Genomic DNA, 20,769 nt, shown 5'->3' with positions numbered 1-20,769 from the left:
TTTTTTTTTTTTTTTAGAGATAGGATCTTGCTATGTTGCCCAGGTTGGTCACAAACTCCTGGCCTGAAGTGATCCTCCCAGCTTGCCTTCTCAAAGTACTGGACTATATTATTTTTGTGGAAGAAAAGCCTCTCTTTCTTGTCTGAAAATTTCTGCAGCCAAGAGTCCCCAGCATTTAGGATAAGGGGGAAGGAGGGATCTAGTTAGCCAACAATCAATTATATTAATAATGACCCCACTTTAGGCATTCAGACAGAAAAATAAAGAGGGAAGTTTTGCTACAATACAAGAGAAGGGAGCCAGGCAGGAATATGCTGAGGAGGAAACCAAGACTTTGGAGTGAGGATGTGGAGGTGTCCTCTGGCAAAGCTACACTCAGCCCTTCCAAATGCTGAGGGAAGTTGGGTGGTCACCACTAGCCAAGGATGAAAGAGCAGAGAGTCCTTTGGAGAGACTAGACCAGCCTTGAAAAGGTGGCAAGAGAGGTGAGGAGGCATTGATGCAGCTGCCCAAGGTTTTTCCAGGAGGGTGTCAAACTCAAGGAAAAGGTCCTAGTTCATGCTGGGTAGAGCTACTAAGGGGGTGAAGGCTTTAAAATCATTTATGTTGTAGGATTTTCCTCTCCTACTTAGCCATAGCTGCTCGAGGGCAGGGATCACGGTCCTCTTTGTATTCCATATGTCTAGCATGTAGTACTTTAACATATTTGTTAAATTGAATTAAAGTGTGTGTTGAGAAGAGAGGGGATAGGACTAGGAATTCTAGGAATTCGTCTAGACAGGAGGAGAACTGGCAGGTACTGTAAACCAAGTGATCAACCAGGATAGGGAAAAAAACCAGATGGAATGGAATGAAATAAGCAAATGACCAGGCTTTGAGGATCCAGAGGCCCAGACTGGGCAATTGAGGGTTAGAAACTACAGGGTTAGAAACCCAGACAGAGGTCACAACCGAGATGACTAGCATGAGATTGGTTTACAGATAGGGACCACCACCAGCAAGAATGGAATAAAGCACCAACCCAAGGGCTGTGTAAGGCAGACTCTCTTCTTGGAGACCATTCCTTGTCTGTTTAGGCCACTGTTGACAGCACCTCCTGCTGTGGCCAGAGCAGGTCTCAGAGTGGGTGGGCCCCTAGGCAGAGGCAGGCACCTCCTGCCAGTACACAGTTTGTAGGTACATTCCTGGCTTCTACTCACCGCTGCACCCATTTTTGGCAGCCTTTACTTGTTTTTTTTTTCCACTGGGGGTCCACTGTGAAATGGGGCACAATTACCTACTGTCACCTTTTCTCTAGCCCCTGAGCAAGCACAGAAACTGTTTGGAGGTTTTAAATTTTTTGTGTGTGTGTGCTGTAGGTAGTAACCACAGCAAAATAGGCTAGCAGAGCGGTTTTTAAAGTGTGGTCCTAAGATCTTACAGGCCCCTGAAATCCTTTTAGGGGGACCACAAGGTCAGAACCATTTAAAAAATAGTACTAAAATGTTATCTGCCTTTGTCACTCTGGTTCTTCCTGTGATTGTGCAGTGATGTTTTCCAGATATTGAATGATGTGTGATGATGTCATCACTCCAAAAGCTATGGAGGCGTGTTTGTATATTCTTGTTTTCAAAGTTTATCCATTTTAATTTCTAAGATGGTAGATAGTAATAGATAAAATCCACATAAACGAAAATTCTTTGGTGTCCGCAGTAATTTTTAAGAGTGTAAAGGGATTCTGAGACCAAAATGTTGGATAATTGCTGGCCTAGTAAACAAACCAACCTAGAGAATTACTAAATGTTAAACATCTTTCATCAGCCTTTATTGAAATGTAAGTTGTTTTCAAGCTGATCTTTTTCAGCTCTTTGCCAATTTTTCACATTGTTGTCAGCAGTGTCCTACCTCTCTATTTTTCTTTTATTCTTGGAACAGGTGCTACTGAGTATACCCTTTCAATCATTTCCTCAGTCCCCCTCTCATTTTCTATTTTGCCTAGAATGAGAGTATTAGAACCAGGCAACTAAATGTTCTAGGAAGAATAACTATACCTTGAAGTAAACTCCAGTCTAATATAATGAATGCATTTTGGAAACTGACTTTATTATTTCCTACCTGGAATGAATTGATGTACAACAGATCATATGTGATATATCTAGGACTATTTATCACTACAGACCACGTGCACTTTCTATGATAATGAGCAAAACTGGTAGGAATGATGAAATTTTAGTCTATTACTTCACAGTCATGTTTCACAAAATATATTGAACTGAAGTCTTAACTAAAGTTGTGATGCCAGTTTCCTGTCCAAGTAGAGGCTGGTCTCAGTGACTGTGTGGCCTGAGGCAGAGGCAGAGGCCAGGAGGTCCAGCAGCTAAGGAAGGGGAGATGTGTGTGGCCAATAAGAGCTGGGCAGGCACTTTGGAGAGGCAGGCGTACGCTGACTCATGTGCCAGTGAGCTGTGTGCCTGGCTGGACCATGTACACATGTGGCATCTGGCATGTATCATTTGCTTATCTATGAAATGTGGGCATTTGACACTGTGTTGTAATACACATCTGTTACTTACTAAGCAGAACAGTGCTGCTTATGGTAGCTGTCCCACACGTGTTAAATGAATGAGCTCATAGCTTTTGACTGGTGGCATCACTGTCTCCGAGTGTCTCGCCAGTTCTCATAGGGCCTGCTATCTTTTTAAGTCACTGGGTGGAGGCACTGTGTGTAAGTGGCCCAGATGAAAATGTCAGCATTTTACTGATACCATTAACAGTGCTGGTATCTCAGAGAGGAGGTGTTGATGAGTATTGTCCTTCATAGTGAATAGGTACCTGGAAAGGATGGGATGGAGGAGCTGAGGGAGCCGTGGCAGCCTGGTGGAGAGCCGGTGGTGCTGGGGAGTTCAGGGAGATGATGGGCTGGGTTTGGGGATGGAGTTTATCTATTATTCTATTATTTCCCAGAACCAGCCCTATCTGTCTTTCAGGAGGAGTGCCACTCCCTCTCCCCAGTTGTATTAAATACAACACATATGCATGTGCGTACACACACACACACGCGGTTTAGTGCCTTTTTTAGCTTCACACTCACCTATGAATATTTTATATCAAGTGTATTTTTTTCCAGCTCCTCTCTCCTGCCTCCTCACTTCCCCTAATGCCCATCTTGAATCCTATTCACTTTTCCCCATGTACTGCTGGTACAGACGGTATTGGTGATCACATACCGAGAACCCCCAAATCCTGAGTATCAGGAATTCCAGAATCGTCTGCTGATAAGAGCCCGGGAGGATTTTGGTGTGGAGCTGGCCCCTTCCTTGGTAAGTAGAATCTCTCTCCCAGAAAGCCAGGCCAGGTTTTGAGGAAGGGTTCCTCTCCCTAACTCAGCATCGTCTGGGCTGCAGAAGGAGTCCCACTATGGAGGCTGTCTACTGCCATCCAGGGTATTTCCTTTTGCCCTAAGGAGCAGTTAGCATTTTAGGAATAAGAGGAGGGAAGAAAGTAAACCAGAAGAGAGGAAAGGTAGATGGAGACCCTACAGATGGGAAAAGGGGGCTGGGGAAGGGGCCTCGAAGATGTTTGGAGAGCATTGCTGAAGTTGCCACCTCCAGATGAACCTCATCGCTGGCTGCTTCTATGATGGGATCCTGCTGTACGCTGAAGTCCTGAATGAGACAATACAGGAAGGAGGCACCCGGGAAGACGGACTTCGAATTGTGGAGAAGATGCAGGGGCGAAGATACCACGGTAATTAAGGGGGCAGATGGAGCCCTGAAGGCTAATGTCAGGCTCAGGAGTGGAATGGGCAGAAGAGAAAATGCCAGGGCCAGCTGGGAGAGTTAGTAGGAGTCAGCAAACATGGCAGAGGTGTGCACACCTCAAGAGTGGGACGGAGTCAGGCTGAGGTAGCTGGAGGGGCTGGGGGGATAGAAGAAGTCTGAGGCTAGGCTTCAAAGCAAGGGCTACTCTTTTCTGTCTTAGGTGTAACTGGACTGGTGGTTATGGACAAGAACAATGACCGGGAGACTGATTTTGTCCTGTGGGCCATGGGAGACCTGGATTCTGGGGACTTCCAGGTGATGGGGGAGGAGACAGGGAAGAGAGTGTGGCTCTGCAAAATCCAGCTCTCAAGGGTTCACTGGGGCAGAGTCAAAGGTACTAGAGAAGGGACTTATTTTCTCTGCCAGAGCTGTACCTTGGCTGGGTGGGAGGTTGGAAAGAAAAGCAGCAAAACAGCTTTGGTCTCAGGGAGGAGGCAGGTGGGAGCAGGCCTGGGGGCCCAGTGTTCTGCTTCCTCACAGCCTGCAGCCCACTACTCAGGAGCTGAGAAACAGATCTGGTGGACGGGACGGCCCATTCCCTGGGTGAAGGGGGCGCCCCCCTTGGACAATCCCCCCTGTGCCTTTGACTTGGACGACCCATCCTGTGATAAAAGTGGGTGTGTGCAGGGACTTGGAGCAGTCCTTCCTCCCTCACTCTCCATTCTCTACCCTGCTCACTGGCCCCCACTCTTAGTCATATTTTTAAATTTACACCCTTCCCTCCTTCCTCTTACCCTCAGGACCTATTTCTCCCTGCATCTATGTGTTCCCTTCTTCATTCTTACAACCCATCCCCTACAGTCTTTCTCAGGATCTCTCTCTCCTCTTCAGCTCCACTTTCAACTCTGGCAATTGTGGCTCTGGGAACAGGAATCACCTTTATCATGTTTGGCATTTCTAGCTTTCTCATTTTCCGGTGAGTTCTGTGCTTTCCACTGACCTCTTCCCCATCCCCCCATTCCACACAGCCTCTGGCTGAGGCCAGATGGTCCCTATTACATGGGATAGAGGTAGCCAGTTTGTTAATTTGGTGGTTATCACCTAGATCTAATAGCATCTTCCTCCCTAGCCTTTCTTTTTAGCTTTTAGCCAATGTGTTCATTTTGCTTTTGGTTCTAGACTGGCTTATACTAACTACTGTTAATTAACTGGATATACTAACCTTAACTGAAGGTTAAGCTCAGAGGTGAATTTTCCATGGAAATTTCTATTTTAAGAAAGAACTTTTCACCCCTACCCTCTGTCTTTGTAAGTGAGCACATGCCAGATATGCAGAGAACACATCTTTCAATCTTGTCTCTCTGGTATAACAAGTGCAGCTTCAGGAGCTGCAGGGAAGCCCTTGTAGTTCCATTGTTGGCTTAGGGGGGTGGCAGGATTGGGCTTGCCAGTCAACTGAGATGTGCAGTCCTTACAGAAAACTGATGCTGGAGAAGGAGCTGGCCAGCATGTTGTGGCGCATTCGCTGGGAAGAACTGCAGTTTGGCAACTCAGAGCGTTATCATAAAGGTGCAGGCAGTCGCCTCACACTGTCACTGGTGAGCCCTTGTCTCAGCTGTCCCCTCTGCCTCTGAGTTCCTGTCCTTTCTTACCTTGGACCTTTCCCAGCGCATTGGCCTGTAATGATAGCCCCTGCACTACCACCATCATCTAATGTTCCTTTCATCCTTCCGCCTCCATGTTGCCCTTGGCCCCAGCGGGGATCCAGTTACGGCTCACTCATGACAGCCCATGGGAAATACCAGATCTTTGCCAACACCGGTCACTTCAAGGTGAACAGTCATCTGCTTGTTCTGGTCCCCACCATTTCATCCTGTCTCATCCCCATCTGCTAGCTCTGCCCCTGAACCTCTGCCCCTCAGCAAACCCCTCTATGCCCCACTGAGTTCCTGTATGCTTCCACAGTTTTCCAGTATTTTCTAGCACCCGGAAACTTCTGATATTCATTCTCATTTTCCCTTTCACTCCTATCATCAGGGAAATGTTGTTGCCATCAAACATGTGAATAAGAAGCGCATTGAACTGACCCGCCAGGTTCTGTTTGAACTCAAACATGTATGTAATGGAGGATGGATTGAGGGTGAAGGGTGAACAGAGATGGGAAAGAAGAGAAAGAAAGATTATAGAATGGTAAAACTGGCTAGGAGGGCAAGGGGATTCTTTATAAATGATTTAAGTTGTAGGTAAGAGAAAAGTCTTATGTAGTGGTAGGCTTCTGTATCTAATTTTTAACTCTTTCAATTTTGTCCTTTCCATTGTTTTTTCTCCTAGATGAGAGATGTTCAGTTCAACCATCTCACTCGCTTCATTGGAGCCTGCATAGACCCTCCGAACATTTGCATCATCACTGAGTATTGTCCTCGTGGGAGTTTACAGGTGAGGGATAGGTGCAGATTATGGCAGGGGTGGGAAGATAGGTCCAAAGTTACATTGACTCTATGCCAAGTGACAGCTAGTAGGGACTAGGACAGACAATCTATTCCATGTCACTTACCAGGATATTCTAGAAAATGACAGCATCAACTTGGACTGGATGTTTCGTTATTCACTCATTAATGACCTTGTGAAGGTGAGTCTTCCCCACTTTAAAATGCTTCTGTTGTTCTGTCTTTGCTTGTGGTTTCTTTCCTTCTATTCCTCTGAAAGTCCTATTCTCTCTCTCTCCCCTTCTTCCTGTGGTTGAGTAATAATGGATAAAGAAGGGGTCTAGGGTTTATGATTGGGGGAGTGAATTTTATCTGCCCTAGGAGTAGTACAACCGTAGAGATTTTTCGTCTTCCTGCCTTAGACATTTCAGATATTTTTCTTTTTATTTACTTTTTGTTTATTAATATTAAATCATAGCTGTGTACATCAATGCGATCATGGGGCACTATACACTGGTTTTATAAACAGTTTGACACATTTTCATCACACTGGTTAACATAGCCTTCCAGGCATTTTCTTAGTTATTGTGTTAAGACAATTATATTCTACATTTACTAAGTTTCACAAGTACCCTTGTAAGATGCACCGCAGGTGTAATCCCACCAATCACCCTCCCTCTGCCCATCCTCCCCCCTCCCTCAGATCTTTTTCCATTATCTCTTTTACCTCCAAGAGCTCATATTAAAACCCCTTAGCAAGGAAAAAAACAAGTGGAGTCTCCAAACATTCATCACCTATTTTTCCTCTCATTATTTTACTCTCTGATCAATATTTGACAGATGTGCTTTCTTGTTCAGAAAACTGAAATTTAAAAAAGAATATTTACTAGTAAAACTAAGAGAAACCAAGAAAAGTTGGTATTACCAAGGTTACCAATAGGGTCTTGGTCCTAAATACTGAGTGTCAGCTATTTTCAAATGAGGCAGAGGCCTATAGGTTTTGTGAAGTGTTATAAAACTGAATCTTGCCTAGGTTGGACAAGAGTTTAGAAGCAAGCCCATTGTGCCACACCTAAAGCTGGCTTTGGTTTTCTGCTAAATTCTCATGAAGTTATTTGAATGTATTTTTTGTGAAAGTTTGCCATCAATTGAGAGATGGAATATTAGGTAAAGTTGTGGTAGTGCTCAAGTATAGGATAAATCTGAGAAAAATACAACTCTTGAGAGAGCAATGATTGGAAAAAAGTAATTTACATCAAAGCCAGAAGCCTAATCATTTCTGTGATTTTGGAAGGCATCGTTTTCCATCCTTAGTTTCCACACAAGTAAATTCACAAATGTGGAGATTCCCAAAGGTTTTGTTGATGCCAAAAGAAATAAAGAGTTCACAGTGACTAGAATTGTGAATTAAGTACAGAGCTAAACATTTAAACAGGTGTTTTTGGTTAGCATACTGAACTTGTGTCCTTTTCTCCCCACCTGAACTGACTTGGTGGGCTTCTAGGGTTTTACTTTTAGGAAGCACCACTCTGTTCTCTGAAGACCTTCTTTTTTACGCTCCCTCCTCCCATATGAAGACCTGTCTTATAGTCCCTCAGAGGCAAACTTTATTTTCTTCACTGGCCCTAGGGCCAGCAGTTTCATGCTTCTATATTAGCTTAGCAGTTTGTTGCCCACTTTTGTTCATTTTCCAGGTTTTTATAATTTACTGTTTTCTCCACTTTTTCTGTGGTCCAACATCCCCTCTAGTAGGTCACATTCCTCCTCAACCCTGAGTTGCCCAACTGCACCTGGTTATGCATTAAAGTTTACAACTGGTTATTCTTGGTGCCTCTATCTATCTTGCTACCTGGGTCTCAAACCATATCTCTTCCTAATTTAGCAGCCAGGCATTTGAGGCTGTGGAGATCTTAGAGTTCATGCTAGTTCCAGCCCCCTCACTACTCAGAAGACTGATCACCCCTTTGGGTAGCCCCTCTTATCCCTCCTCTTAAACATTTTTCCTATCCCTGATACTTAGGTGCCTGTATACATCTTATGTTATCAGGAAGGATAACCGTCCTATTCTGTCTGTTTCCTTGGGTGGAAGCTGCAAAAGATGCTTTCCAAAATCACTTTATATTGTAGTGTTCTCAAGATCTTTAGATAGCTTACCAGTGACCATCTCATGGAGAGAAGGGGTATTCTATGTGGTATGATCCAGTTTCATAACTTAATCTGTATCCTGCAGGGTATGGCCTTTCTTCACAACAGCATTATTTCATCCCATGGGAGTCTCAAGTCCTCCAACTGTGTTGTGGACAGTCGTTTTGTGCTCAAAATCACAGACTATGGCCTGGCCAGCTTCCGATCAACTGCTGAACCTGATGACAGCCATGCCCTCTATGCCAGTGAGGGCAGCCCACTTTCATGATACTCCTATGTCCCTGATCTTTTCCATCTAGGGAGGGTGGAAGAGGGAGACAGAGTGACAATAACATGGGAAAGAGCCCAGGCAGGCTTGGGCTCTTTAGTTACCCTATTTTGGAGACCTGGCCAGCCTGTTCTCTCTTTTCAGAGAAGCTGTGGACTGCTCCTGAACTGCTCAGTGAGAACTCCTTGCCAACCACAGGCATGCAGAAAGCTGATGTCTATAGCTTTGGGATCATCCTACAAGAGATAGCACTTCGCAGTGGTCCTTTCTACTTGGAGGGCCTGGACCTCAGCCCCAAAGGTGACAGTCAATCCACTAGTCATAGCCTCTTCTTCTTGGGGAAACTGTTCTTCATCCAAACCTTTTATCACCCTCAGAGATTGTCCAGAAGGTCCGAAATGGTCAGCGGCCATATTTCCGACCAAGCATTGACCGGACCCAACTGAATGAAGAACTAGTTTTGCTGATGGAGCGATGTTGGGCCCAAGACCCAGCTGAGCGGCCAGACTTTGGACAGATTAAGGGTTTCATTCGCCGCTTTAACAAGTGAGAGGGCATTAAGGGTCAGGGACTCCCCAGGGATAGAAGCCTCATTGGTCTTCAGTGGATGAGGTGGGGCTGGTGGGGCAGAGAGTGGGTTGGGTAGGAAGTCCTGGGCGTCTTGAGAATCTTGCAACAGGTGCCATATCTTGGCCTCCCCCAGGGAGGGTGGCACCAGCATATTGGACAACCTCCTGCTGCGCATGGAACAGTATGCCAATAACCTGGAAAAGCTGGTGGAAGAACGCACACAGGCCTATCTGGAGGAGAAACGCAAGGCTGAGGCTCTGCTCTACCAAATTCTACCCCAGTGAGACCTTTCCCCCCTTCCTGAGTTTTCCTTTGGGATTCTGTTCTGTCGGGTACTGCCTCATCAGACTCCTGAGAACTCATTTTCAACTCTCAGAACCCTGCTTGCCACAGCAAGCTTGCTGTAGGCTACATGCTTCTATTTTTTCTCCACATCAGCTGTGCTGCCTTCTTTCTGTCTTCCCATCCCTTCTTAGGATAGTACTGTACCATGCCCTTGCTTCAGCATGTATCTGTAAAACAATCCTAACTTGAGACATTTAGCTCCCACATTCAGGGATCACCTCACAACCGCCCTTGCACTACAGTATAATGTCTTCCCAGCCACTTTCCTTTTCCACCACCAAGTGCAGCCTTCATGTTTCAACTCATTTCTGTTGCAGCCACATCCCCCTTTCCTCTCCCTCCCCCTCTTACTCTCTTGGAGTTTGGCTTACACTGTACCCTTACTTCCTAGTTCAGTAGCAGAGCAGTTAAAACGGGGAGAGACTGTACAGGCTGAGGCCTTTGACAGTGTTACCATCTACTTCAGTGACATTGTTGGCTTCACAGCATTGTCAGCAGAGAGCACTCCCATGCAGGTGAGAGCTGTGGGTGAGAGGCAGCGGGTGGGATAGGGACCTGGAGGAGCTTCACTGACAACAGATTAGTTTGTTCTAGAGTTCCCACATCTTACGATGGCTCATGGGTTAAGAATTCTTAGAAAGTTGGGCATAAGTCTCAGGGCCTCTGCTTTTCCATCTCTGTTAGGTGGTAACACTTCTTAATGACCTGTATACCTGCTTTGATGCCATAATTGACAACTTTGACGTCTACAAGGTAAGAGCTGGGGCTGCCCTCTTATTAAGACCCCTTTGAAACCCAGTCTCCCTGAACCCCACATACCTTACCCACTCCATAGTCAGTTTTCCCTCCAGTGTCTCCAGCATCCTAGTGCTGGAGTGCATTTTGTGGAGTGCACCCCTGTCTAATTTCTTGTGAAACTTTAAGACTTCCCTAAGCAAAACATTTATAAAAATGTAGCACCTATCTCCCTGGAGGTATAAATACAACCATGTCTATCTTTTCTTTCCAGTCCTTTCCAGACATGGAAGAATCATACATGATGTGGAATTTAGTGGGGTGAAGGACAAGATATGAAAAAACCATATAAAGCTTTTTGTTGAAGCCATTCAGTTGGCAGAGGGTTGGCTTTACTGTCCTTGGGAGTAAAAAGGATCTGGATTTGAATAGGTTTTTTTTTTTTGGTGGCCTTAAGTAACAGTATCTCCCTCAGTTGTTTTATCTATAAGGTGGTAATAATAAATTTGCTGTGTGTAGGCCAGGCATGGTGGCTCACGCCTGTAATCCTACCACCCTGGGAGGCAGAGACAGGTGGATTGCCTGAGCTCAGGAGTTTGAGACCAGCCTGAGCAAGAGCAAGACCCTGTCTCTACAAAATAGAAAAACTAACAGGGTATTATGGCAGGTGCCTGTAGTCCCAACTACTTGGGAGGCTGAGGCAGGAGGATTGCTTCAGCCTAAGAGTTTGAGGTTGCTGTGAGCTATGATGCCATGGCACTGTACCTAGGGAAACAGAGTGAGACTCTGTCTCAAAAAAAATAAATTTGCTTTATGGAAAGTGGCTAAAGTATGGCAGGTAATATCTATTTATGTTCCTTCCTTTTGGACTTACTATATCATCTTGGCTATTTCTGCAACAAAGAACTCCCCCCTTTTACCAGATTTATCAATTCTTCATGTCTCCCCCCCACACTTGATTTATTTTTAAATATCAATCTATATGACTCGGCGTCTGTAGCTCAGTGGTTATGATACCAGCCACATACACTGGGCCTGCTAAATGATAACTACAACAAAAAAATAGCTGGGCATTATGGCGGGCACCTGTAGTCCAGCTACTTGGGAGGCTGAGGCAAGAGACTTGCTTTAGCCCAAGAATTAGAGGTTGCTGTGAGCTGTGACGGCACAGCACTCTACTGAGGGCAACATAGTGAGACTATGTCTCAAAAAAATAATAAAAATAAATAAATCTATATAGACCAGACACTCTGGGAGGCTGAGGAGGGAGGGTCACTTGAGGTTGGGAATTCGAGACCAGCCTGAGCAAGAGTGAGAGCCCATCTCTACTAAAAAGAGAAAAAATTAGCCAGGCATGGTGGTGCACACTTGTAGTCCCAGCTACTCATATACTTAGTGTGTATTCCCTAAAAACTTCGCCATGCATTTCCTAAGAACGATGACATTCTCTTGTATAGTTTTAGTACCATCACTAAAACCAAGAGCCTGTCTTCTCCTCTCTGACAGTTTGGGCTGTGTGGCCCAAGCCATGGGGACTGTTTTGCCTCCTCACCAGCTTCTGTGCTCTTCAGTTTAGTCTGTTTTCTTGCTTCCCATTTCCTGACAGCAGAGCCCATCTGTCCATGTCCTATTGCAGACAGGCTATCTATCCATTCAGCAAACATTTACTGAGTATTCACCAGGTGCTGGGGTTAGAGGAGGAGGATTTAAAGATTCCCTTGACATCTCCTCCCCCCAGACTCTCAGTACCATGGCACTTATTTTCTAGTCAATGTTCTGGCTGCCCAGGCTGTCAGGATGACTCATCGTGGTGTCTAGCTTCTCTTCCTCTACTCTTCCCCGTCTCCACTGATAAAGTAGACGTGACCTTTTAATCCCCTCTTAATCAGGTGGAGACGATTGGGGATGCCTACATGGTAGTATCTGGCCTCCCTGGCCGAAACGGTCAACGCCATGCTCCAGAAATTGCTCGTATGGCCCTAGCATTACTGGATGCAGTTTCTTCCTTCCGCATCCGCCACCGACCCCATGACCAGCTGAGGCTACGCATAGGGGTCCATACTGGTAAGGCTGACTTTCACCCAGCTCTAGTCTCCACCTTTCCCAGGCTGTCCCAACCAGCTTCTTCTCATAGGGCCAGTCTGTGCTGGGGTTGTTGGCCTGAAGATGCCCCGCTATTGTCTATTTGGAGACACGGTGAACACTGCTTCTCGAATGGAGTCAAATGGTCAAGGTTAGACATAGCTTATGACCCTCATTGGCCTCAATTTATCTTGCCCTTTTCTTCTTTTCGTAGTTCCTCCAAGTCTCTCAATCTGAGAGGCCATCCTTGAACATATTTTGGTTCTATTGGATATACACTGGGAGGTTTGGGAGCCTCCTAGGAGTGGCTGGTTGGGTAATACGCTCTCTAATACCACCAATTCTTCTATTGCCTTTTTTTGATTCTTCTTTCAACCCCCTCACCCACCCACAGCCCTGAAGATCCATGTTTCTTCTACCACCAAGGATGCCTTGGATGAGCTAGGATGCTTCCAGTTAGAGCTTCGGGGAGATGTGGAGATGAAGGTAATGGCAGGCCATGTGGAGAGGGTCATGGAAAGGGAGGAGGAAAGTGATTATGGGGGGTGATGGGGCAAGAGAAGGAATCTGAATTGTGTCCACTCCTCTGCTTCCAGGGAAAAGGAAAGATGAGAACTTATTGGCTCCTAGGAGAGCGGAAGGGACCTCCTGGACTCCTCTAAGCCCTACTTCTTCCCAAGTCAGACAATCTCCTGCTGCTGGTACCTGGGTGGGCAGTGGCCTTCTCTCCACACACCAGAAATGGACATAGTCACATGAGATGGAAAACACCAAGCACCAAGAAAACCTACCTTATATGGAAGTTGTAGCCCTCTGTAGCTCAGTCTTGTACATAATACCTGCCCTTCTCTGGCTTGGTCCCCTTCCTCCTTAACTTTCTGTAAATATCTGTATCTAAACCAGAATATTTTGGCCAAATATAAAACAACAAAAAATAGCCATGGTGTCACAGACTGGGTTAGGGATAACCCCAAGGAAAGGTTATGGGGTATGGACACGATGACTCACAGAATCACTGAATTAGCAGTCTCAGGATGAGAGAGAACCCTTTATGTAAAGCCCCTTCATCAAGTACAGAGAGAATTAATTTCCTCTCAACTTCTCTAGTACAGACAGAAATAGATTCCATATTCTATATCCCAGTTCACTTTTCTCAGCTCTTAGACAGGAGTTGTTCTCCCGCCTCCACCACCCTGCTCTCTTCCCTGACAGGCAAGGGAAGACATTTCTCCCAATTGGTGAAGGTAATTCTCAGATTCATAGGGCAAAGGCTGCCCCAGAGACAAGGGTACTGGTGTTGAGAAGCTGCAATTCTTCCGGAATGGTGTGTCCAGTGTCCTGATGTTACTGACACCCTGGAGAAGTGCCAGAATGGGGACAGATCCTGCTCTCCCTGAGCCAGAACAAACCAGCCTATGCCCAATCTTCTCCACCCCCTCCCTACCCCCAGGCCCTAGTCACCCTAACACACCGGTAGCTGTGGTGCCCTCTGTATCCAGAAGGTTTCAGGCTGCTCCTGACGGTAATCGTGAGGCTGTGAAGGAGAGTACTGAGTAACTCCTGGTCTTCAGCCCTGTCTCTCGACCTCTGGGCCTGATGCTTTCCCACAGCCTGTTAGAGCCCAGCTGTACAAGTGGGGTGGGATGGGTTCTCACCTTTGTTGGGGCAGGAGGCCCTGCTCGCACCACCTCCATTTGGTAGTCATGGTGTGTCACAGACTCGACCTCAAAGAGCTTCCTTGTAGTTTCCTGCTCTGCCTGTACCTCTTTACTATGCAGCAAGGGTGTCAAGGCCATTTCCCCACAAATTTTCTCACCACCTCACCCCCCCCCAACCTGCACCGTTCCCCTTCCCTCAGTCTCTCACCAGATCTGATGGTGCAGGAGCATCTCTAGCATGGCTTCACGCTTCCCTGTGGGAGGGCAGAGCCGGGCTCTGGTTAAGAAGCAGGCCCAGAAGAAACAAATTTGAGAAAAAGAAGAAAAATCTTGTTATTGCCCTTATATCCATCAGACAATCCACAGCCCCACTGGAAATACTTTTCTCTCCTTTTTTCCTCTAATGGACTCATTCTGCCCCTCTCATGTTTCACACCTCGAAGTGGCCGGTACGGGTTTCCTGGGGGCTGATATGAGTCTTTCTGGGTGGTAGTAGAGGACATGGGCGACTGTAGTTGCATGGTCAGCAATCCTTGGTGTCCATGCCGGAAGAAGAAACTCTCAGAGCCATCCTGCATGCTTGGGACTTGATCCAGGTGGTTGGTGGCTCTCTGTGGGTCCCAAGTTCAGTGACTATGATATCCCTTCTGATACTCACCCTTATCATAAACTACTCCCTCCCCTAGGAAACAATATTCAAGAAAAGGTAGCAGGCTAAAACTTTAATACCTCTTCCTCCCAGTTGTGGAGGAGGCACTGGCCCCGTGGCAATGTTTCATTGAAAACCTTAGGCTTCCTTTTAACCTCTGAGGGCTTCCACAGCCCTCGGGAACCAGGTTCTGAAACTTGCAAAAATTCCCAAGGTGGTTTCTGAGGCTCCCATTCACTATGGTGACTCCAGGAGGTATAATTTGGGGCCAGATCTGCTGTAAGATTTCTGAACCTTGAAGAAGTTTGAGGGCCGCGCTCAGGAGCAGGACCAGGACTAGGACCAGGACCAGAGCCATGGCCAGGACCAGAAGTGGAGCCAGGGACAGAGCCATGGCCAGGACCAGAGCTAGAGCCAGGAACAGGGACAGAGCCAGGGACAGAGCCATGGCCAGGCACAGAGCTGGAGCCAGGAACAGGGCCAGAACCAGGGCCATAGCTATGGCCAGGCACAGAGCTGGAGCCAGGACCATAGCCAGCACCATAGCCAGGGCCAGGCCCAGAGGTAGAGCCAGGGCCAGGCCCAGAGCCGGAGCCAGGGCCATAGCCAGGGCCAGAGCTGGAGCCAGGGCCATAGCCAGGGCCGGAGCTGGAGCCAGGGCCAGGCCCAGAGCCAGAGCCAGGGCCAGGCCCAGAGCCAGAGCCAGGACCAGGCCCAGAGCCGGAGCCAGGACCATAGCCAGGGCCAGGCCCAGAGCTGGAGCCAGGACCATAGCCAGGGCCAGGCCCAGAGCTGGAGCCAGGACCATAGCCAGGGCCAGGCCCAGAGCCGGAGCCAGGGCCATAGCCACGTCCAGGACCAGAGCTGGAGCCAGGACCATAGCCAGAGCCATAGCCATGGCCAGGCCCAGAGCCGGAGCCAGGGCCATAGCCACGACCAGGCCCGGAGCCGGAGCCAGGACCATAGCCACGACCAGGCCCGGAGCCAGAGCCAGGGCCATAGCCACGGCCAGGCCCAGAGCCGGAGCTAGGGCCATAGCCAGGGCCATAGCCATGGCCAGGTCCAGAGCCGGAGCCAGGGCCATAATCGCGGCCAGGCCCAGAGCCATAGCCAGGGCCAGGCTCAGAGCCAGAGCCAGTGTCAGGGCCATAGCCACCACCGGGCCCAGAGCCAGAGTCAGGGCCATAGCCATGAACAGGCTCAGAGTCAGGGCCGTAGCCATGATCAAGCTCAGAGCCAGGGCCGTAGCCATGGCCAGGCTCAGAGCCAGAGTCATAGCCATGGACAGATCTATGGCTAGGCCCAGAGCCATAGGCAGGTCCTGCACCAGAACCAGGGACAGAGCCATGGCCAGGACCAGAGCCAGAGCCAGGGAGAGAGTCATGGCCAGGACCAGAGCTAAAGCCAAGGACAGAGCCATGGCCAGGACCAGAGCTGGAGTCCAGAATAAGGCCAGGGCTAGAACTAAGGTCAGATGTAGTATAAGGATCCCCAGCAATACAGGAAACATAGGCAGGTTCAAAGGCAAGACTTCCATGGCCTATTTTGTGGGTAAATCTGGGTCCCACGCATGGCTCCCCAAGAAGACTGATATCAGAGGAGGGCTCTGTGAACCCAGAATAGGGCGCTGAGATCTGTGTAGATAATGCCCCTGGTTTGGCGGTAGTGATGGCTGCAGTGGCTTCAGCTGCTGATGCAGCCGCTAACGTTGCGGCTGCCAAAGCAGACCTAGGAACGCTGTCTGAAGAAGGAAACGGTTCTGAAGTGGACCCAAGATCTTCAGAGCTGGGCTGTACATGTAACGATCTGAAAGAAAGCAAAAGCTACAAAGTTGTCAAAAACACAGCAGAGAAAGTCCGTTGATCTTCCTTGTTCCCTTATGCCTGCAGCCAGAGCTGTGGCTCTCACCGCGACGGCGATCCTTCCGTAGACTCGGTATCCATCTTCACACCCCAGCTGCTAGGTTGCCATGGAGACGACAAACAATTCCTGGAGTCTGCGCAGAACTAGAGCTGGGCGGATGTGGTGAAGGGTGTGGGTGGAGGCAAGTCCTCGGTGGGGCGGAAGTCTTAAAGTTGATGCGATCTGAGAAGTCCGCTTTTCAGTCCGACTCCATCCTGCCTCAACCAGGTTTTGAAAGTTCCGCTCGTGTAAGACTTAGCCCTCCAAGCCCAATCTTGATTGTTTGCGGCTAAGGAGATTCTTCATGAGGATATATTGGAGACTTGCCCAAGGCTGTGGCATCAGACAAGAGCCTATTTGGTGTGTTGTAGATGGGAAACAGTAGCTTCCTTTTAGTTTGCCTGGTACATTCTCAAAAGAAGGTGCGGAGTAGTCTTTTAAAAAAAGGTTAAGTAGGGCGGCGCCTGTGGCTCAGTGAGTAGGGCGCCGGCCCCGTATGCAGAGGGTGGCGGGTTCAAAACTGCAAAACTGCAGCCCCGGCCAAACTGCAACAAAAAAATAGCTGGGCATTGTGGTGGTGCCTGTAGTCCCAGCTACTTGGGAGGCTGAGGCAAGAGAATCGCCTAAGCCCAGGAGTTTGCTGTGAACTGTGACGCTACAGCAATTCAGAGGGTGCCAAAGTGAGACTCTTAAAAAAAATATAAGAACCAGCTTAAGATCAAAATGATGAGACATACCAAGTAGTGAAAAGATAGCAGCTTTTTTTTTCTCAGTGTGATACTTTTCTAATATTATAAAGGCCTCCGTATTGACCACCCTCTTTCCAATTCCCTTTAGAACCTGATTTGACCTTTGAATAAGGGCCAAGATGGAGCAAGTCTTAGACCAGGGTTTCACTTTCTTCTACTCATTCATGCTACTACTTTCCGAGAAGTTTGACCTAGGTTAGACCACTTGTCATGATGACTTGATTATCTGCTGGCAAAAGCTCCTTTTTTTTCTTATTTTTTTTAGAGACAGGTCTTGCTCAGTCATCCTGGCCGGAGCGTGGTGGCAAATCATAGCTTAGTAACCTTGAATTCCTGAGCTCAAGCAATCCTCCTGCCTGAGCTTCCTGAGAAATTGGGACTACAGGCATGCAATCACCACGCCCTATTAATTTTTAAACATTTTGCAGAGATAGGGTCTGGATTTGTTTCCCAGGCTTGTCTTGAACTACTGGCCTCAAGCAATCCTCCAGGTTCAGCTTTGAGAGACACTATGTGAGCCACCGTGCCCAGCCAGCAGTACTCCTTTAACCACAAGCTAGACCTCCTGAGTGTCTTTCACTCAGACCATAGTCAAGAGGGTTCATAACCCTAAATCAGTTTTCTTTCCTCTCTGTGGTATATGCATCTTTATGTATTTAAGACAGGGATACAAAAATTGAGGAGAGCAGGTTTATTAGCATCACAGAATCCTCCTTTCCCTTCCCCATCCAAGCATCCAGGTCTGGGATCCTCGGTCAGTTTGTAGATTCAACCTGGAGGCCACTGGAGCTGTCGGCCTCCAAGTACATGAATATGCAGGTGATATACAGATTGTGCGCCCAGCTTCCCATCATTGATCACTGAAATAGAGCTTGGGGTTAGAGGGTCAGATCACGGTAGAGGTTAAAGAATGAAGATCATATTTAGGAGTATGAATTATAATTCATAGGTGAGGGGCCAAGGGCCAAAAGTTACCCACCAAGTCGGTATCCATCTCCTAACCCCTCAGCCTTTGCTATCTTCTTGGCCACAAGGAGTAGGTGTCCTAGAAGCTATAGAGAGAGTGGAGGGATATAGGTGGCTTCATTCATGGGAAGCTAAACTCAGCTGAGTTCAGAGCTCCTCCCAGCCAAACCCTGGACTTGTTCTTCTAACCTGCTGGTCTTCTTCTTCAGCCTGGCTAATCCGAGGAATGGGCTTCTTAGGAATGACCAGGAAGTGCACAGGAGCCTGAGGGGCTACATCGCGGAACACAAGACACTGGGAGCAGTGACAAACCACAGGCCATCATGTTACTTCAAAAGGCAGGACGGTATCTATGAAATTCCTAAAGGGTTGGGTCCTAAGGGCATCTCACCTGCTGGTCATCATATAGAATGTCAGCTGGGAGGCTTCGGTCCAGGATCCGGGAGAAGATGGTTGGGGCTGCTCCTCCAGGAGCTGCTTGCTGGGCCTTGACCACTTCATTCCCATCAGTCACACCTGCAGCTCTTCGGACCTGAAAGTGGGTCATATAAATCCAAGCCAGGGAGTATGGATTTATACCTCTCCCATGTACTTGGTCAGGGCTGGCAGAGGCTGGGCTCTGACAGTTCTCAGCTTCATCTTTTTAAGAACTTCTTAGTGGTTCCTACCCAATGGCAAAGTTCTTGAGTTTTAGGGCACCAGCAGCAAATGGTAGGGCCAGAAGGTACTTACTGCACCTGGTTAGATAATAGGCAATATTACTACCCAGAATTCAGCAGTGCAGTTGATTTCTGCTAACAGGTGTATGAAATCTAGCACTGATTCAGGGAAAAGAATCCAGAATGAGACTCTGGATTTAGGGCTCAGTTCCTATTTTAGCACTGGATTACCTCAGACAAACTACTTCTCTTGGCTTCAAATATAAAGAGGTGGTCTGCATTCTCTTTAGAGGGTTTGAAACTCCATTTACTCTCACCTTGCTTTTTTTTTTTTTTTTGAGACAGTCTCACTCTGTCGCCCTGGATAGAGTGCTGTGACATCATCATAGCTCACAGCAACTTCAACCTCTTGGGCTCATGTGATCCTCTTGCCTCAGCCTCTGCAGTAGTTGGGACTACAGGTGCTAGCCATGATGCCTGGCTAGTTTTTTCTATTTTTTAGTAGAGATGGGGTCTCGCTCTTGCTCCAGCTAGTCTCAAACTCCTGTTCAAGGGATCAATCCTGGTCGGTCTCCCAGAGTGCTAGGATTACAGGCATGAGCCATTGTGTCCAGCCTATTCTCAAACTTAATACATTTCCACTTATTTCCATTGTCTTCTGATCTTTAAGCCTTGTTATGTTTTATTTAGGTTTTAATACAATTGCCCTGTTTGACATTAGCTGATCCCTCGTCTAGGGGTTCACCATTAGACCTCTTATTGTGGATTTTAACTCCTGTCCGTTTTTATCAATGGAGGTTAAGAGTATAGCTAAGTGACCTCAGTTCCTCATCCCCAGGAGACTGGAGGTAGGAAGTTCCAGTTTTCCAGGGACCCAGAGAAGGCTGAAGTCAGTGTGTCACATTACAGGAGAAATGGGCAGGAGGAATTAAACTTTTCTAACCTCTAAGTCGTCTGGCAAGTGAGGTGGCGCGCGGGATGAGAGGTTAACACTAGTGCTCATTAGAAGACCAAAGGTCTGCTGGGACAAAGAACTGGCTCCAAGTAGACAAAGTTCACTTCCTGCAGGGGGCACCCAGGAGGCAGCCCGGAGCAGACATCAGAACCGCTGGGCTGCAGGCTGTTGAAGGCAGCAGCCGCTGTGGTGACCCTGTCCCGACCTAGGCGCCTGAGACTATGCAGAACGGCGGCCATCGCTAGTTTGCTCTCCGCTGCCACTGGTTCGACCTCCTGTATAGCCCCGAAGCTTGTGCGGGAAGGGCTACAGTCAGGCGCTCAGGCTGAGGTCCCGAGCGCTTCGGGAGTAGGGAGGAACGCGACCCTCAACCTTGGAAGTCGTCAGAGCCCGCGATACACCCTCCTTGCGCCTTCTCACCTGCGCCCCCCGTTGCCCGGCGACTGCCATGGCTCTGCGCGCCGCGCGCAACCCAGCGGCCAATACCACGACCGCCGCCATCTTTCCAAAGCCGCGGGAACCTCGCGCAACCAGGGCCAGCACTCGGCTCCGCGGCGGCCGGAGGCGGGCAGTCAGGCAGCCTGTGGGCCGCGGCCTTTGGCTCCGCCCGTGGCCGGGCGAGACCTGCCGCCTCATTGGAGCAAGCTCCTGGGCACGATTCATCCCATTGGCTCCGCTGCCACTGTAGAGGCGGAATTTTTTCATCCCAATGACTGCCAACGCAGGGACAATTTTCCACTTCATTAGCTTTTTCTTTTCTTTCGCCATTTGGTCCCCTAACTAGTTTCCATGAGAAGCATTAGGAAACCTGGAGGCGAGGATTTTCTCCTATTTGGATCCGATACTCAGCGGCTGCAGAGAGGGTGGGGCTTTTGGTTCTGGGCTGTCCTCTTCAGGTCTGGCCCAAAGGGTAGGTCACC

The 20,769-nt window shown here is 48.1% G+C and overlaps 3 protein-coding genes across 15 annotated transcripts in view; 1 reads left to right on the top strand and 2 right to left on the bottom strand.

The window, feature by feature from the left end:
• NPR2 (natriuretic peptide receptor 2) overlaps positions 1-13,261 on the top strand; it is a 63,563-nt gene extending 50,302 nt beyond the window's left edge. For 5 of the 9 annotated variants that reach the window (XM_053569101.1, XM_053569111.1, XM_053569096.1 and 2 more), the window contains exons 3-21: positions 3,186-3,299; positions 3,591-3,726; positions 3,961-4,413; positions 4,632-4,716; positions 5,218-5,338; positions 5,498-5,572; positions 5,778-5,855; positions 6,072-6,176; positions 6,298-6,369; positions 8,397-8,556; positions 8,724-8,879; positions 8,957-9,125; positions 9,283-9,429; positions 9,886-10,009; positions 10,179-10,247; positions 12,119-12,293; positions 12,364-12,462; positions 12,706-12,797; positions 12,908-13,261. In XM_053569101.1, the coding sequence (XP_053425076.1) occupies positions 3,186-3,299; positions 3,591-3,726; positions 3,961-4,413; positions 4,632-4,716; positions 5,218-5,338; positions 5,498-5,572; positions 5,778-5,855; positions 6,072-6,176; positions 6,298-6,369; positions 8,397-8,556; positions 8,724-8,879; positions 8,957-9,125; positions 9,283-9,429; positions 9,886-10,009; positions 10,179-10,247; positions 12,119-12,293; positions 12,364-12,462; positions 12,706-12,797; positions 12,908-12,973 (2,496 nt within the window). In that variant the 3' untranslated portion in view covers positions 12,974-13,261. The remainder of the gene's footprint in view (positions 1-3,185; positions 3,300-3,590; positions 3,727-3,960; positions 4,414-4,631; positions 4,717-5,217; positions 5,339-5,497; positions 5,573-5,777; positions 5,856-6,071; positions 6,177-6,297; positions 6,370-8,396; positions 8,557-8,723; positions 8,880-8,956; positions 9,126-9,282; positions 9,430-9,885; positions 10,010-10,178; positions 10,248-12,118; positions 12,294-12,363; positions 12,463-12,705; positions 12,798-12,907) is intronic. The other 4 variants (XM_053569080.1, XM_053569088.1, XM_053569062.1 and 1 more) reach the window with 4 other exon arrangements.
• Positions 13,262-13,343: 82 nt separating this feature from the next.
• Positions 13,344-16,645, bottom strand: SPAG8 (sperm associated antigen 8). Of its 5 annotated transcripts, XM_053569131.1 has the most exons (7): positions 16,527-16,645; positions 14,699-16,424; positions 14,406-14,580; positions 14,178-14,223; positions 13,967-14,081; positions 13,783-13,845; positions 13,344-13,666 (listed from the first exon to the last, which is right to left on the bottom strand). In XM_053569131.1, exons 1-7 carry the CDS (start codon positions 16,559-16,561, stop codon positions 13,472-13,474), a joined length of 2,355 nt encoding a protein of 784 aa, XP_053425106.1. In that variant the 5' UTR covers positions 16,562-16,645; the 3' UTR covers positions 13,344-13,471. The 5 variants fall into 5 exon arrangements, 4 of the variants coding, with proteins under 4 accessions (XP_053425106.1, XP_053425109.1, XP_053425111.1 ...); XR_008375530.1 differs by lacking the exon at positions 13,344-13,666 and having other exon boundaries at positions 13,828-13,845; positions 13,967-14,076; XM_053569136.1 differs by lacking the exons at positions 13,344-13,666; positions 13,783-13,845 and having other exon boundaries at positions 13,979-14,081; positions 14,178-14,246.
• Positions 16,646-17,949: 1,304 nt separating this feature from the next.
• On the bottom strand, positions 17,950-20,766 carry HINT2 (histidine triad nucleotide binding protein 2). Its single transcript, XM_053577791.1, has 5 exons — positions 20,270-20,766; positions 18,627-18,767; positions 18,425-18,529; positions 18,249-18,321; positions 17,950-18,129 (listed from the first exon to the last, which is right to left on the bottom strand). The coding sequence occupies exons 1-5, from the start codon at positions 20,615-20,617 to the stop codon at positions 18,038-18,040; spliced, it is 759 nt and encodes a 252-aa protein (XP_053433766.1). The 5' UTR covers positions 20,618-20,766; the 3' UTR covers positions 17,950-18,037.
• Between the last annotated feature and the right edge of the window lie 3 nt (positions 20,767-20,769).

The sequence above is a fragment of the Nycticebus coucang genome, chromosome 2 (assembly GCF_027406575.1).
Source record: "Nycticebus coucang isolate mNycCou1 chromosome 2, mNycCou1.pri, whole genome shotgun sequence".
Classification (NCBI taxonomy): domain Eukaryota; kingdom Metazoa; phylum Chordata; class Mammalia; order Primates; family Lorisidae; genus Nycticebus; species Nycticebus coucang.
The sequence above is the reverse complement of the archived record's forward strand: the minus strand, read 5'-3'. Positions and strand labels throughout refer to the sequence as shown.